Source organism: Triticum dicoccoides, chromosome 6B (assembly GCF_002162155.2).
Source record: "Triticum dicoccoides isolate Atlit2015 ecotype Zavitan chromosome 6B, WEW_v2.0, whole genome shotgun sequence".
Lineage (NCBI taxonomy): Eukaryota > Viridiplantae > Streptophyta > Magnoliopsida > Poales > Poaceae > Triticum > Triticum dicoccoides.
In genome coordinates, this window is record NC_041391.1 from 67,842,690 (window position 1) to 67,860,683 (window position 17,994).

At 50.0% G+C, this 17,994-nt stretch overlaps 2 protein-coding genes across 2 annotated transcripts; both read right to left on the minus strand.

Annotated features, from left to right (window-relative positions):
• Window positions 1-9,226: 9,226 nt before the first annotated feature.
• Window positions 9,227-10,005, minus strand: LOC119322182. Its single transcript, XM_037595678.1, has 2 exons — window positions 9,758-10,005; window positions 9,227-9,652 (listed from the first exon to the last, which is right to left on the minus strand). Exons 1-2 carry the CDS (start codon window positions 9,935-9,937, stop codon window positions 9,371-9,373), a joined length of 462 nt encoding a protein of 153 aa, XP_037451575.1. The 5' UTR covers window positions 9,938-10,005; the 3' UTR covers window positions 9,227-9,370.
• A 347-nt stretch (window positions 10,006-10,352) lies between these two features.
• LOC119323446 (potassium transporter 19-like) lies at window positions 10,353-13,807 on the minus strand. The gene is made up of 7 exons (XM_037597109.1): window positions 13,580-13,807; window positions 13,161-13,307; window positions 12,573-13,044; window positions 12,412-12,462; window positions 12,057-12,317; window positions 11,910-11,962; window positions 10,353-11,789 (listed from the first exon to the last, which is right to left on the minus strand). Exons 2-7 carry the CDS (start codon window positions 13,260-13,262, stop codon window positions 10,518-10,520), a joined length of 2,211 nt encoding a protein of 736 aa, XP_037453006.1. The 5' UTR covers window positions 13,263-13,307; window positions 13,580-13,807; the 3' UTR covers window positions 10,353-10,517.
• Window positions 13,808-17,994: the final 4,187 nt, after the last annotated feature.

Here is a 17,994-nt window from a genome sequence, read left to right on the forward strand (position 1 = left end):
TAGGGGGGCCCAGGGGGGCGCACCAGCCCACCAGGGGCTGGTTCCCCTCCCACTTCAGCCCATGGGGCCCTCCGGGATGGGTGGCCCCACCCGGTGGACCCCGGGACCCTTCCGGTGGTCCCGGTACAATACCGGTGACCCCCGAAACTTTCCTGATGGCCGAAACTCGACTTCCCATATATAATTCTTTACCTCCGGACCATTCCGGAACTCCTCGTGACATCCGGGATCTCATCCGGGACTCCGAACAACTTTCAGTTTGCTGCATACTAATATCTTTACAACCCTAGCGTCACCGAACCTTAAGTGTGTAGACCCTACGGGTTCGGGAGACACGTAGACATGACCGAGACTGCTCTCCGGTCAATAACCAATAGCGGGATCTGGATACCCATGTTGGCTTCCACATGCTCCTCGATGATCTCATCGGATGAACCACGATGTCGAGGATTCAAGCAACCCCGTATACAATTCCCTTTGTCAATCGGTATTTTACTTGCCCGAGATTCGATCGTCGGTATCCCAATACCTCGTTCAATCTCGTTACCGGAAAGTCACTTTACTCGTACCGTAATGCATGATCCCGTGACCAAACACTTGGTCACTTTGAGCTCATTATGATGATGCATTACCGAGTGGGCCCAGTGATACCTCTCCGTCATACGGAGTGACAAATCCCAGTCTCGATCTGTGTCAAACCCACAGACACTTTCGGAGATACCCGTAGTATACCTTTATAGTCACCCAGTTACGTTGTGACGTTTGGTACACCCAAAGCACTCCTACGGTATTCGGGAGTTACACGATCTCATGGTCTAAGGAAAAGATACTTGACATTGGAAAAGCTCTAGCAAAACGAACTACACGATCTTGTGTTATGCTTAGGATTGGGTCTTGTCCATCACATCATTCTCCTAATGATGTGATCCCACTATCAAAGACATCCAATGTCCATAGTCAGGAAACCATGACTATCTGTTGATCAACGAGCTAGTCAACTAGAGGCTCACTAGGGACATGTTGTGGTCTATGTATTCACACGTGTATTACGATTTCCGGATAATACAATTATAGCATGAATAAAAGACAATTATCATGAACAAGGAAATATAACAATAATCCTTTTATTATTGCCTCTAGGGCATATTTCCAACAGTCTCCCACTTGCACTAGAGTCAGTAATCTAGTTACATTGTGATGAATCGAACACCCATAGAGTTCTGGTGTTGATCATGTTTTGCTCGCAGAAGAGGTTTAGTCAACGGATCTGCGACATTCAGATCCGTATGTACTTTGCAAATATCTATGTCTCCATCTTGAGCATTTTCACGGATGGAGTTGAAACGACGCTTGATGTGCCTGGTCTTCTTGTGAAACCTGGGCTCCTTGGCAAGGGCAATAGCTCCAGTGTTGTCACAGAAGAGAGTGATTGGCCCCGACGCATTGGGTATGACTCCTAGGTCGGTGATGAACTCCTTCATCCATATTGCTTCATGTGCTGCCTCCGAGGCTTCCATGTATTCCTCTTCACATGTAGATCCCGCCACGACGCTCTGCTTGCAACTGCACCAGCTTACTGCTCCATGATTCAACATATACACGTATCCGGTTTGTGACTTAGAGTCATCCAGATCTATGTCGAAGCTAGCGTCGACGTAACCCTTTACGACGAGCTCTTCGTCACCTCCATAAACGAGAAACATGTCCTTTGTCCTTTTCAGGTACTTAAGGATATTCTTGACCGTTGTCCAATGTTCCTTGCCGGGATTACTTTGGTACCTTCCTACCAAACTTACGACAAGGTTTACATCAGGTCTGGTACACAGCATGGCATACATAATAGATCCTATGGCTGAGGCATAGGGGATGACACTCATCTCTTCTTTATCTGCTGTCGTGGTCGGGCATTGAGCCGAGCTCAATCTCACACCTTGCAATACATGCAAGAACCCTTTCTTGGACTGATCCATATTGAACTTCTTCAATATCTTATCAAGGTATGTGCTTTGTGAAAGACCTAGAGGCGTCTCGATCTATCCCTATAGATCTTGATGCCTAATATGTAAGCAGCTTCTCCAAGGTCCTTCATTGAAAAACACTTATTCAAGTAGGCCTTAATGTTGTCCAAAAGTTCTATATCATTTCCCATCAGAAGTATGTCATCTACATATTATATGAGAAATGCTACAGAGCTCCCACTCACTTTCTTGTAAACGCGGGCTTCTCCATAAATCTACATAAACCCAAACGCTTTGATCATCTCATCAAAGCGAATGTTCCAACTCCGAGATGCTTGCACCAGCCCATAAATGGATCGCTGGAGCTTGCATACCTTGTTAGCATTCTTAGGATCGACAAAACCTTCCGGATGCATCATATACAGTTCTTCCTTAAGATAGCCGTTAAGGAATGCCGTTTTGACGTCCATCTGCCATATCTCATAATCATAGTATGCGGCAATTGCTAACATGATTCGGACGGACTTTAGCTTCGCTACGGGAGAGAAAGTCTCATCGTAGTCAACCCCTTGAACTTGCCGATAACCCTTAGCGACAAGTTGAGCTTTATAGATGGTAACATTACCATCCGCACCCATCTTCTTCTTAAAGATCCATTTATTTTCTATCGCTCGCCGATCATCGGGCAAGTCTGTCAAAGTCCATACTTTGTTTTCATACATGGATTCTATCTCGGATTGCATGGCTTCAAGCCATTTGTTGGAATCTGGGCCCGCCATCGCTTCTTCATAGTTCGAAGGTTCACCGTTGTCTAACAACATGATTTCCAGGACAGGGTTGCCATACCACTCTGGTGTGGAACGTCTCCTTGTGGACCTACGAAGTTCAGTAGAAACTTGATCTGAAGTACCTTGATCATCATCATTGATTTCCTCTCCAGTCGGTGTAGGCACCACAGGAACATTTTCCTGGGCTGCACTACTTTCCGGTTTGAGAGGTAGTACTTCATCGAGTTCTACTTTCCTCCCACTTACTCCTTTCGAGAGAAACTCTTTTTCCAGAAAGGATCCGTTCTTGGCAATAAAGATCTTGCCTTCGGATCTAAGGTAGAAGGTATACCCAACGGTTTCCTTGGGGTATCCTATGAAGACGCATTTTTCCGATTTGGGTTCGAGCTTTTCAGGTTGAAGTTTCTTGAAATAAGCATCGCATCCCCAAACTTTTAGAAATGACAGCTTAGGTTTCTTCCCAAACCATATTTCATACGGTGTCGTCTCAACGGATTTAGACGGAGCCCTATTTAAAGTGAATGTAGCTGTCTCTAGAGCGTATCCCCAAAATGATAGCGGTAAATCGGTAAGAGACATCATAGATTGCACCATATCCAATAGAGTGCGATTACGATGTTCGGACACACCGTTACGCTAAGGTGTTCCAGGCGGCGTGAGTTGTGAAACGATTCCACATTTTCTTAAGTGTGTACCAAATTCGTGACTTAAATATTCTCCTCCACGATATGATCGTAAGAATTTTATCTTTCGATCACGTTGATTCTCTACTTCATTCTGAAATTCCTTGAACTTTTCAAAGGTCTCAGACTTGTGTTTCATCAAGTAGAAATACCCATATCTACTTAAGTCATCAGTGAGAGTGAGAACATAATGATATCCTCCGCGAGCCTCAACGCTCATTGGACCACACACATCAGTATGTATGATTTCCAATAAGTTGGTTGCTCGCTCCATTGTTCCGGAGAACGGAGTCTTGGTCATTTTGCCCATAAGGCATGGTTCGCATGTGTCAAATGATTCATATTCGAGAGACTCTAAAAGTCCATCAGCATGGAGCTTCTTCATGCGCTTGATACCAATGTGACCAAGTCGGCAGTGCCACAAGTATGTGGGACTATCGTTATCAACTTTACATCTTTTGGTATTCACACTATGAATATGTGTAACATTACGTTCGAGATTCATTAAGAATAAACCATTGACCATCGGGGCATGATCATGAAACATATCTCTCATATAAATAGAACAACCATTATTCTCGGATTTAAATGAGTAGCCATCTCATATTAAACGAGATCCAGATACAATGTTCATGCTCAAACTTGGCACTAAATAACAATTATTGAGGTTTAAAACTAATCCCGTGGGTAAATGTAGAGGCAGCGTGCCAACGGCGATCACATCGACCTTGGAACCATTTCCGACGCGCATCGTCACCTCGTCCTTTGCCAGTCTCCGCTTATTCCGCAGCTCCTGCTGTGAGTTATAAATATGAGCAATGGCACCGGTATCAAATATCCAGGAGTTACTACGAGTACTGGTAAGGTACACATCAATTACATGTATATCACATATACCTTTAGTGTTGCCGGCCTTCTTGTTCGCTAAGTATTTGGGGCAGTTCCGCTTCTAGTGACCCTTCCCTTTGCAATAAAAGCACTCAGTCTCAGGCTTGGGTCCATTCTTTGACTTCTTCCCGGCAACTGGCTTACCAGGCGCGGTAACATCTTTGTTGTCCTTCTTGAAGTTCTTCTTACCCTTGCCCTTCTTGAACTTAGTGGTTTTATTGACCATCAACACTTGATGTTCCTTCTTGATTTCTACCTCTGCTGACTTCAGCATTGAAAATACTTCAGGAATAGTTTTCACCATCCCCTGCATATTGTAGTTCATCACAAAGCTCTTGTAGCTCGGTGGGAGCGACTGAAGGATTCTGTCAATGACCGCCTCGTCTGGGAGGTTAATGTCCAGCTGGGACAGGCGGTTGTGCAACCCAGACATTTTGAGTATGTGCTCACTGACAGAACTATTTCCCTCCATCTTACAACTATAGAACTTGTCAGAGACTTCATATCTCTCGACCCGAGCATGAGCTTGGAAAACCATTTTCAGCTCCTCGAACATCTCATATGCTCTGTGTTGCTCAAAACGCTTTTGGAGCCCCGGTTCTAAGTTGTAAAGCATGCCACACTGAACGAGGGAGTAATCATCAACACGTGACTGCCAAGCGCTCATAACATCTTGGTTCTCTGGGATGGGTGCTTCACCTAGCGGTCCTTCTAGGACATATGCTTTCTTGGCAGCTATGAGGATGATCCTTAGGTTCCGGACCCAGTCCGTATAGTTGCTGCCATCATCTTTCAGCTTGGTTTTCTCTAGAAACGCGTTGAAGTTCATGTTGACATGAGCGTTGGCCATTTGATCTACAAGACCTTTTTGCAAAGATTTTAGACTAAGTTCATGATAATTAAGTTCATCTAATCAAATTATTTAATGAACTCCCACTCAGATTTGACATCCCTCTAGTCATCTAAGTGTTACATGATCCGAGTCGACTAGGCCGTGTCCGATCATCACGTGAGACGGACTAGTCATCATCGGTGAACATATCCATGTTGATCGTATCTTCCATACAACTCATGTTCGACCTTTCGGTCTCTGTGTTCCGAGGCCATGTCTGTACATGCTAGGCTCGTCAAGTTAACCTAAGTGTTTTTGCATGTGTAAAACTGTCTTACACCCGTTGTATGTGAACGTAGGAATCTATCACACCCGATCATCACGTGGTGCTTCGAAACGACGAACTTTAGCAACGGCGCACAGTTAGGAGGAACTCTTTCTTGAAATTATTATGAGGGATCATCTTATTTACTACCGTCGTTCTAAGTAAAAAAGATGCATAAACATAATAAACATCACATGCAATTAAATAGTAGTGACATGATACGGCCAATATCATATAGCTCCTTTGATCTCCATCTTTGGGGCTCCATGATCATCTTCGTCACCGGCATGACACCATGATCTCCATCATCATGATCTCCATCATCGTGTCTCCATGAAGTTGCTCGCCAACTATTACTTCTACTACTATAGCTAACGGTTTAGCAATAAAGTAAAGTAATTACATGGCGTTAAATCATTGACACGCAGGTCATACAATAATTAAGACAACTCCTATGGCTCCTGTCGGTTGTCATACTCATCGACATGCAAGTCGTGATTCCTATTACAAGAACATGATCTCATACATCACAATATATCATTCATCATTCATCACAACTTTTGGCCATATCACATCACAAAGCAATTGTTGCAAAAACAAGTTAGACGTCCTCTGATTGTTGTTGCATCTTTTACGTGGCTGCAATAGGGTTCTAGCAAGAACGTTTTTCTTACCTATGAATAACCACAACGTGATTTGTCAACTTCTATTTACCCTTCATAAGGACCCTTTTCATCAAATCCGCTCCAATTAAAGTGGCAGAGACAGACACCCGCTAGCCACCTTATGCAACTAGTGCATGTCAGTCGGTGGAACCTGTCTCACGTAAGCGTACGTGTAAGGTCGGTCCGGGCCGCTTCATCCCACAATACCGCTGAAGCAAAATAAGACTAGTAGTGTCAAGAAAGTTGACAACATCTACGCCCACAACAGATTTGTGTTCTACTCGTGCAATAGAGAACTACGCATAGAAACGGCTCATGATGCCACTGTTGGGGAACGTTGCATAAAATAAAAAAATTCCTACGTTCACCAAGATCAATCTATGAGTGCATATAGCAACGAGAGAGAGGAGTGCATCTACATACCCTTGTAGATCGCGAGCGGAAGCGTTCAAGAGAATGGGGTTGAGGGAGTCGTACTCGTCGTGATCCAAATCACCGGAGATCCTAGCGCCGAACGGACGGCACCTCCCCGTTCAACACACGTACGGTCCGCGTGACGTCTCCTCCTTCTTGATCCAGCAAGGGGGGAGGAGAGGTTGATGAAGATCCAGCAGCACGACGGCGTGGTGGTGGATGCAGCAGGGATCCGGCAGAGCTTCGCCAAGCGACTACGGGAGGGAGAGGTGTAGCAAAGGGGGAAGGGAGGCGCTAGGTGTCAGGTGCGGCTGCCCTCCTATCCCCTCTCTTTATATAGGGACCCCAGGGGGGCACGGGCCCTAGGAGATGGGTGGCCCCACCCGGTGGACCCCCGGGACCCTTCCGGTGGTCCCGGTACAATACCGGTGACCCCTGAAACTTACCCGATGGCCGAAACTCGACTTCCCATATATAATTCTTTACCTCCGGACCATTCCGGAACTCCTCGTGACGTCCGGGATCTCATCCGGGACTCCGAACAACTTTCGGTTTGCTGCATACTAATATCTTTACAACCCTAGCATCACCGAACCTTAAGTGTGTAGACCCTACGGGTTCGGGAGACACACGGACATGACCGAGACTGCTCTCCGGTCAATAACCAACAGCGGGATCTGGATACCCATGTTGGCTCACACATGCTCCTCGATGATCTCATCGGATGAACCACGATGTCGAGGATTCAAGCAACCCCGTATACAATTCCCTTTGTCAATCGGTATTTTACTTGCCCGAGATTCGATCGTCGGTATCCCAATACCTCGTTCAATCTCGTTACCGGCAAGTCACTTTACTCGTACCGTAATGCATGATCTCGTGACCAAACTCTTGGTCATTTTGAGCTCATTATGATGATGCATTATCGAGTGGGCCCAGTGATACCTCTTTGTCATACGGAGTGACAAATCTCAGTCTCGATCCATGTCAACCCAACAGACATTTTCGGAGATACCCGTAGTATACCTTTATAGTCACCCAGTTACGTTGTGACCTTTGGTACACCCAAAGCACTCCTACGGTATCCGAGAGTTACACGATCTCATGGTCTAAGGAAAAGATACTTGACATTGGAAAAGCTCTAGCAAAACGAACTACACGATCTTGTGCTATGCTTAGGATTGGGTCTTGTCCATCACATCATTCTCCTAATGATGTGATCCCGTTATCAAAGACATCCAATGTCCATAGTCAGGAAACCATGACTATCTGTTGATCAACGAGCTAGTCAACTAGAGGCTCACTAGGGACATGTTGTGGTCTATGTATTCACACGTGTATTACGATTTCCGGATAATACAATTATAGCATGAATAAAAGACAATTATCATGAAGAAGGAAATATAATAATAATCCTTTTATTATTGCCTCTAGGGCATATTTCCAACACAAGGATGTTCCGAGTTGAGGAGTTCAATCACAACGGCGTTGTGGTTGCGCTCCTTGCTACATTCACCAACCCCTTCGACGCCTTCTACCTCCTCGGCCGAGTGTTTTGGTGTGGGTGCGAGTACATCGCTTTCACGACCCACAACATCTTCCCCACTGAGAACAGCATACACACCCTCCCGTACTCCGTCGACAACTAGAAGTGAAGGGAGCCCGGAGGAGCAGGGTAGTGTGCGCCCGGAGGAGAGAGGTGGTGTTGGCCCGGTGGTGCCCCCGGTCTATCTATCTATCTATCAACCATGTTAGTATTTTAAGCTATAAGCGTAAATTTTATGTTCGTGCTACTATTATTAAGTTGTAAGGCTATCTATGTCGTGGTATTGTTGTTATGTTCGTGCAACTATATTAATGTTCTTGCTATTATTTGTGCTACCATATCTATATTGTTGTTCGTGCTATTATTTGTGGTATGCTCTTTTCATAAATTTGTTCTTTGCCAATATAGTTGTAAAAGTATATAAGTTTTTTTCTACTTCTTCTTACCACTGTATTTCAACTGAAAATAAATACACTATATTTGAACTTGTTCTTGTTCGAGGAAGTGAAAATAAATAAACTATATTTACCCCGCAAAAATACACTATATTTTGAACTTCTTCTTGTACTTGTTTGAAGAAGTAATAATGCCCTTGTGCTAGAAAAAATACATTTTTTGAGGGGACCTTTATTTCCAAGTTATGATAAATAAATACATTTTTTGTGGGAATGCCATCATGTAAATACATAGTTCATGCAGCCATGCAAAAATGGGTCTATCTATCCTCCAGAAAAAGAATGGTTCAATTATTTTATACGGAAACAAACATGTTTGTATGTACAATGGTGCACGGTAGAGTTTATGTTCTCTATTAATTTATCCGGAAACAAACTACTTATGGTATGTACAATGGTGCACGGAAACACGGGTGCACCATTTTCCTTTTCTCCACGGGTGCACCATTTTTTCAAAGCAACACGTGTGGGGTGAAGCAACCCACCTCACATGCTGTAGATTGGGATCTTGTGCTAAGTAATGATGGGTGGGCTTGTTTTCTCTTTGGACCTTACTTGAGCTAATTTTATTGTCAAAGCCACGCCATAACCCAATATCTATTTATTTTTCCTGAACTATGTCCTGCACTCTCTGTTAACTAAAGAACTGCAAGTTATGCAACAGAGGAGACATAGTTGGGCGAATTGCTGCATTTTATTCATGAGGGGATGCAAATGATCTAGGGCATGGTGCCCAAACTGTAACTGAAAAAGTTCACTACTAGCTAGACACATTAACTGAAACTCAAACAATTTCTAGCGACTGGTGAACAACAACTAAAAGAAACCCATAACAATGGTACAACAATAAAATCCTCCAACCATCATATTTGCTTGCTGCTTCAAATCGACCATCTGCTTCAGTTCCTTGCTTATTTTCTTCAATTCCCCCTTCAGTTCAGCATTGCCCATCATCGGAATGGCTCTGTCCGCCAAATTCTCGGGCTCCACAGCAAGCGGCCCCGAATTGAGCTCCTGGTTTGCACCAATTAATCCATCCAATTGTAGCCTCTCAATGTACACATCGAGCCACTCGAAATGCCCACATTTCTCCAGAACCTGAAAACGGCGGCATATGAACCCTAGATTCCAAATTCAATGAAAACAAAAGAAAGAAATTGGGAGAAATCAGAGCATACAGCCGACAGAGTACTCAAATCTAACCTGCCCCTGTTGTGGCCTGCTCTCGCACTTGACGAAATCGCGCCCACAGTTGCCATGGTCTTCCTTCACATAGGTAAACCGCTTCAGTGGCTCCTTGCGCGGGCAGTCGGGGCATCTTGTCAGCAGCACTGGACCATACCGCGGCCATGATGGGTGGGAGGCTGGACTGGAGCTAGACATCTCTTGCTGGCCGGCGTTGTCGCCTTTCGTCGCCGGAGAAGAAGAAGAACGGGGTGGGGGAAGGAAAGGGGAGGGGTTCAGGCAAGGGCAATGGCACGGGCAGGGGCTCGGGCTCCCGGCCCCTCTTGTAATGGCTTACGCTGATGTGGATAAGTTGTGGGTCCCGCACACATGTGGATTAGTTGTGGCTCCCGCGCTGAGGTGAGGTGGTGGGCCCAACACCCGAGCTAACCCCTTGTCTCTTGCGTTTTAGGTTAAAGAAGGTATGGTTACATAGGAACTATTGTTGCCATCTAAAACGTCGCTATTTTCATCAACTACGTCGCTTTCTTTCCAATTCATGTCAATGATGTCGCACTGGAGCTATTCACCCTTCCTAATTAGATCATGCCACAACAGCTTGTAGGCAATCCAAAGTTTTTTTTTACTCCATTGGTGCACAGGATCATCCGGGCATTGCAGAATTCAGAGGTTTACACTGCTAATCCATTTGTGCTAAAAATAAGTCGTCATCATCAACAAGTTCTGCAAAAGAAACACCGAGCAAGACACTAGAAACGCACAAGTATTGATTGATGTTCTATATCTCGTAGGTGATCCCGACCCTGAGCAGCTGATCTTTGGGAATGGCGAGCGCCTTGTGGCTCTCGCTGAGGTTCTTCCTCAGGAAGGTGTAGATGTAGTTGACCACGACCCTCTTCATCACCGGCGACCCCGGCGCGGCCACCACGTCCGCCTCGCCCGTCAGGTACACCACGCCGCGTTCCAGCTCTGCGTCGATGAACCGCTTCTCCTCCTCCGCGGCCGCCGCCTGCGCGGCCCGCAGAGCGCCGTCGCCGTCGTTGTCGTCGGTGTGCTGGCAGGAGAAGGCGGCCTCCTCATGGACGAACAGCTTGAGGCCGTCGAGGAGAGACGCGGAGAACTCCTTGGCGGCCTCGATCTGGTCGGTGTAGCCGTAGCGCGCGACGCAGCGAAACATGCGGTGCTCGGCGGGGCCGACCCTCCGGAAGATGAAGCGCTCGGCGGCGGCCACCCGCGGGATGGGGAGGTTCTTGATGGACATGAAGACGAAAACGGCGTGCACCGACGGCATCTTCTCGACGAGGCGCGGGAACACGGGAGGGATGCCCTGGACGAGCTCCGAGTAGAGCAGGCCGACGCCGGGCACCCGGCGCACGTCGGGGCGAGCCAAGAGCGCCGTGAGCTTGGCGGCCGGCACGATGCGGTCGAGCTCGTACCAGTAGCGGCAGACGTGGACGTAGTGCCAGGTGGCCATGAGCGCCATGAGCACGAGGGAGAAGCAGAAGGGCAGGTAGCCTCCCTCGGCGAACTTGGAGAGGATGGACGTCAGGTAGAGCATCTCGGTGGCCCCGAAGACGACGTAGAAGGCGGCGATGAAGGCGATGTTCTTCTTCCAGACGAGCAGCATGACGACGGTCATGAGGTGCGTGGTGATGGAGAAGACCATGACGACGCATATCCCGTAGGCGTTGCCGATGTTGGTGGTGGTCTGGAAGGCGAGGGTGACGATTATGCTGGCGGCGCCGATGAGGAAGTTGACCTCCGGGATGTACACCTGCCCGGCGTACTTCTTGGAGGTGTGCACCACCTGCACCCTCGGGAAGCAGCCGAGGGAGAGCGCCTTGGACAGGATGGCGAACGCGCCCGACAGCATGGCCTGGCTCGCGATGATGGCCGCCAAGATGGCCACGATGAACGTCGGCCAGAACATCGCCGCTGGGATAGACTTGTAGAATGTGTCGCCGACGTCCTGCGGGAATTTGTGCAGGTAGGATGCCTGACCCATGTAGCATAGCGCCACGGAGGGGAAGATGATGAAGCTGAAGCTCAGCTGCAAGCAACAGGCCGCAAAATGAAGAAAAATTCAGTCCATGGATCTGCTCTGAATTACTAATGTACTAGTACTACAGATCAATGGTACAAATGGAGTGAAAAACTGGTAGTGACGAACCTGAATGGCCTTGATGTTGAAATGGCCAAGGTCAGCAAACATGGCCTCCGTGCCTGCAGGAGTTCGTACGTACGTTGCGCAGGGAAATAAATGGTCAGTAGAAAGAAAGAAAGGCATGCATCATCTGACTGAAGTTGAATTACGTGCCTGTGGTGCAGAGGACGACGCCCCCGAGAGAGAGCCACGCCTGCTTGCCGTTCCTCCGGACGTACTCCACAATGTACATGGGGTTGAGGGCCCTGAGCACGGTGGCGTCGTGGGCGGCGAGGTTGTACGCCCCGATGCTGGCGATGAGCACGAACCACACCAAGATGATGGGCGCGAAGGAGTAGCCCACCTTGTCCGTGCCAAAGCGCTGCACCGAGAAGAGCAGGAAGAGGATGGCAACCGAGATCCACACCACCTGCACTGTTTTCACATACATACATACAACAAACCACATGCAGTTCAGTTCGCTGGCCAACAGCTCTTGACAATTAGTAGTAGTACAAAACATACGTACATTGGGTCAAGTGGGGCGCCTTCTCCCTGATCCCGCTCACCGCGGAGAGCACTGCAGCAACACAGCCATTAATCATCAGATTAACTGGTTATACTATTCAAATCTATGAATAGTAAACTAGTAATGTGCTTGAAGTTGCTGAATGTACGTAGAGTAGGTACCGGAGATTGCGGGTGTGAGGGAGCCGTCGCCCATGACCATGGAGGTGCCGAGGATGGTGACGGTGAAGAGCGCGATCCTGGCGGCCTTGCTGGACTCGAGCCTCTGCTTCACCCACTGCGCCCTCTTGGTCTTGGAGCTGGGCTCCTGGATGCTGTAGTTGGAGACGGACGCGTCCTCGGCCTGCTGGTTGGGGATCATCCGGATCTTGGCGTACCGCGAGATGAGCGAGTAGAGCGCGAACGTGCCCCCGTCGCCGTTGTCGTTGGCGTAGAGGACGATGAAGACGTACTTGAGCAGGGGCAGGAGGATGAGGGTGTAGAGGATGAGGGAGAGGACGCCGAGGAGGTCGTCCAGGTGCCGGATGCCGTCCGGGAAGGTGCCGGAGTAGGTGTAGAGCGGCGACGTGCCGAGGTCGCCGTACACCACGCCGATGCTCTGGAACGCCAGCAGCACCGTCTGCCTCCAGCTTGCCTGCATGCATGCACCCCCACCCCACATACGGAAGTCAGACACAGGCACACAGCACAGCAGCCGGACGGGAATTAACAAGTTAATAAGTCAAGGTGATGGATGATTTGATTGCTGACCCCGGAGCCGTGGCGCCTGTCGCCGGAGACCTTCTCGGCGTCCCCGTAGAGCGAGTCGTGGCGCGCCAGCGTCTCCGCGCCCTCGGCAGGTTCGACCGACATGATCTCGCCTCGCCTCTTGTCAACCACCACAACCTGCCAAGGAAGCTGCTGAAACAAGGAAGGGTTTAGTCTTTAGTGCGGTGGTGGATCTGGTTTTTGAAGACTTTACGAAAGCAATAAGGAATTTTAATTAGAGTGATCCACAACAGATCCTCCAAAAGTCAAAACTCAAAACTCGAAACACTAGACAAACCGGAATTCGCAAGGGCGATTTCGTATGAACCACCACCGCACGGCCGGACAAAATCGTGGGAAACCCAGAGAAAACGAGTGGCAAGGAGAAGGAGACGGAAGAAATGAAGAGGGATAGATCATACCGGCCGGCGGGCGAGGAGAGGTCTGATCTGAGGCAAACGCGACGGCGACCAGATCGATCGATCTTCCTTACGCCGGCCCTGCGGCGGCGGCGGCGCGAGAGCGAGCGGTAGACGACGACGGATCCCTTACCCCTGCGGCGCTCCCGCCGGCTAATTATATACAGGCAGAGTCTGACGGACGCGTAGAAGCTGCAGGCTATAGCCAGCCAGGCGCAGCTGCCTGCCTCGCCACAGCTCTCCGGCGCATTTACTCGGCGTCAATGCGAATGATTTCTCCACCCGATTTGCTCCGCGCTTGCCGTTTTCGGCCCTCCCGCGTTCGTCTCTTTCTGTTTTGTCCAGGCAGGGGCACGTTCTCGCGTTAGCTTCTTTCCGTTTTGGACGCTTGGAGTCGGACGCGGTGCACTGGAACTAGCTTGGGCCACAAGGACCCCATCATTTCCGTATTTACTCGCCTTCCCCTATTTTGCGCTTAAGCACATTCATCACTCCGCGTATGTAAAACTTGTACGCCCCGCGTGTCCTCCTCCTCTTCTCCTGCAGAAACGACTGCCCGCCAGACGCGTTTTCTATAGGAGGCAAGCCCAAGCCGGTTGCCGTCTTCGACCGTCAATGGTCATCAGTCCGCACGCCTATGTGGCACCCCATGGACACGTCCTTTCAGACACTTGCCGTCTTCGGCCGTCAATGGTCATCAGTCCGGGCGCCTACGTGGCACCCCATGGACACGTCCTTCCAATATCCGCCACACCGTTGTTGGTACTAACATCATACAACACTGGCCTATTAGTCGTAACTGAATTTTACTGTTGCTGTTTACCGTGTCAGGCGCACTAGCTTCATGCTAGGCCGCCTGACGGTTAAGAACAGATACAACCCACAATTTGCCGTTTAAGGTTGAAATAATTTGTGCATACAGCCCACAATTTGCCGTTTAATTTGCTGATGAGAAATAATTTAGTCTCATTCACTTTAAAAATAAAAATAGATACAACCCATGTCAGCATACACGCATCTTGTAGCATCACATTCAATGGCTATATTCCCATGCCGAACGGCGTGTCAGTTATCTGCCTCCCGGGTCGCTCGCGCGAGCGACTCCGGAGGCCCCAACCCTAGATCGAGCGAGCGGCCGTTTTCCCCCTCCCTCACCCGGCCGCTGCCGCCGCCGGCGCCGGCGGTGGCGGCCACGCCCGGCTGCCAAAGGCGGCGGGCGAGGACGGTGCGCCTCGACGGTTCCCCTTCGCGCGGAGGCGGGCTGTCCCATGGGCGGCGCGGGTGGCGGTGTGGGCAGTGGCACGGCGTCGCCGGCGCACGGCAGGAGGCGCGGAGGAGCGGCGGACCTGGCGGAGAAGGGCAGCCATGTGCTAGTGGCGGATGGGCTCGGCGGCGTGCTAGAGGCGGCGGCGCGAGCTACATGCGAGGTTGGTGGTGGCGCTTCGTTGGCTCGGCTAGGCGGGTGCTCCTGGCGAGCAGCAAGCGGCCGGCCACCTGTGGGTCGTGTGGTGAGCGGCAGAGCTCTCCTAGTGGTGCCGGCGTGATGCTGTCCACAGTGGGGCTGGTCAGATCTAGGCGTTTCGGGTCCGATCTGGGCCCTTGGTGCTGGAGTCCTTGCAAGGCCGTCCCCTGGATCTGCACGAGGGGTGCAGCGGGAGAGTGGATGTGGGTGGTGCGCTGATTTCGTCGGAGGCGGCAGCGCTTGCGCAGCCATGGAGGCGGCGGCGCCGTGAGGCTCGGCTAGGAAGGGCCCTCGCGAGCAGCGGGCGCCCGACCACCTACGTGTGAGGTGCCGGCGGTGATGCCTCGGTGAAGTAGGCGTCGAAGTGTGGTTGATGTGTAGGGGAACGTAGCAGAAATTCAAAATTTTCCTACGTGTCACCAAGATCTATCTATGGAGAAACCAGCAACGAGGGGAAGGAGAGTGCATCTACATACCCTTGTAGATCGCTAAGTGGAAGCGTTCAAGAGAACGGGGTTGAAGGAGTCGTACTCGTCGTGATCCAAATCACCAGAGATCCTAGTGCCGAACGGACGGCACCTCCGCGTTCAACACACGTACAGCCCGGTGACATCTCCCACGCCTTGATCCAGCAAGGAGAGAGGGAGAGGTTGAGGAAGACTCCATCCAGCAGCAGCACAACGGCGTGGTGGTGGTGGAGGAGCGTGGCAATCCTGCAGGGCTTCGCCAAGCACCTGCGGGAGAGGAGGAGGTGTCACGGGAGGGAGGGAGGCGCCAGAGGCTTCAGGTGCGGCTGCCCTTCCCTCCCCTCCCTTTATATAGGGGCAAGGGAGAGGGGGGAGGCGCAGCCCTACCCCTTCCTCCAAGGAAGGGGTGCGGCCAAGGGGGGGAGGAGTTCATCCTCCCAAGGCACCTCGGAGGTGCCTTCCCCCTTGAGGACTCACCCCTTTTTCTTATATCTTGGCGCATGGGCCTCTTGGGGCTGGTGCCCTTGGCCCATATGGGCCAAGGCGCACCCCCTACAGCCCATGTGGCCCCCCGGGGCAGGTGAACCCCCCGGTGGACCCCCGGACCCCTTTCGGCACTCCCGGTACAATACCGATAAAGTGCGAAACTTTTCCGACGACCAAAATAAGACTTCCCATATATAAATCTTTACCTCCGGACCATTCCGGAACTCCTCGCGAGGTCCGGGGTCTCATCCGGGACTCCGAACAACATTCGGTAACCACATACAAACTTCCTTTATAACCCCAGCGTCATCGAACCTTAAGTGTGTAGACCCTACGGGTTCGGGAAACATGCAGACATGACCGAGACGTTCTCCGGTCAATAACCAACAGCGGGATCTGGACACCCATGTTTGCTCCCACATGTTCCAGATGATCTCATCGGATGAACCACGATGTCAAGGACTCAATCGATCCCGTATACAATTCCCTTTGTCTAACGGTATTGTACTTGCCCGAGATTCCATCGTCGGTATACCGATACCTTGTTCAATCTCGTTACCGGCAAGTCTCTTTACTCGTTCTGTAACATATCATCCCGTGATCAACCCCTTGGTCACATTGTGCACATTATGATGATGTCCTACCGAGTGGGCCCAGAGATACCTCTCCGTCACACGGAGTGACAAATCCCAGTCTCGATTCGTGCCAACCCAACAGACACTTTCGGAGATACCTGTAGTGCACCTTTATAGCCACCCAATTACGTTGTGACGTTTGGTACACCCAAAGCATTCCTACGGTATCCGGGAGTTGCACAATATCATGGTCTAAGGAAATGATACTTGACATTAGAAAAGCTTTAGCATACGAACTACGATCTTTGTGCTAGGCTTAGGATTGGGTCTTGTCCATCACATCATTCTCCTAATGATGTGATCCCGTTATCAACGACATACAATGTCCATGGTTAGGAAACCGTAACCATCTATTGAACAACGAGCTAGTCAACAGAGGCTTACTAGGGACATGGTGTTGTCTATGTATCCACACATGTATCTGAGTTTCCTATCAATACAATTATAGCATGGATAATAAACGATTATCATGAACAAGGAAATATAATAATAACTAATTTATTATTGCCTCTAGGGCATATTTCCAACATGATGGTGCGGGTCAGATCCATCTGTGTGGCAGTCCCTAGGTGCGGGTGAAGGCCATCGCGACGGATCTGGTCCCTGCATCGATCGATTGGTGGTTGCTGCGGTTCCTAGTGTGCTGAAGGTGGTGGCTTGAGGCGTGCTTCCTCGGCAGTGATGTGTGGCTCCGACTGCAAGTGGCTGCGGTGTTGGCGGTGTGAGACATCTTTCGGGGCTGGCCGGAATCTTGGAGGCGTGGAAATGTGCAATGCTACGAATGAAAATTCTGTTCGGCTTTGGTCGGACCGGCGTCAATGGCACCCGTGGGTGTCATTCCCCTTCCTGGAGGCGTCGCCGAGTGTAGCGCCATTTTCCACATTGCCTTGTATCGGCAACCATCTCCGGGGCGAAAGCCTTGATTCATAGGATTGGCACGATGGCGGCGTCTTCTGACGCCGTTTCTCTGTTGGGAGCTTTGTGCTGGGAGATAAGAGGCCCTATGTTGCGCTCCTCCGGCGTGCACCGCTGCCCAGACCGTTCTTCTCTGGCGCTATGTACAGTCGTCGCTGGCTCTACCAAGGAAGCTGTAGTTGCTGTTCTTCGGTGATCACCGGCGTCGGGCGAGACGCGGCGAGGCTTTCGGTTTTGGGTAGGCTCTTGTATGTCGTAGTGTGTAGTCGTGTGTGCTTGTCCTTGTTTGTGTCGAGTGTGGAGTTGTGCTATGCTCGTTGTTCGCAGTGAGAGGTAGATGTGGTTGTATGGCTGTATTTCTCTCCTTCTATAAAGCTAAGGTACGCAATTTGCGCACCGTCAAAAAAAACATTCAATGGCTATAAAAGGTGAATGAGACCAAATTATTTCTCA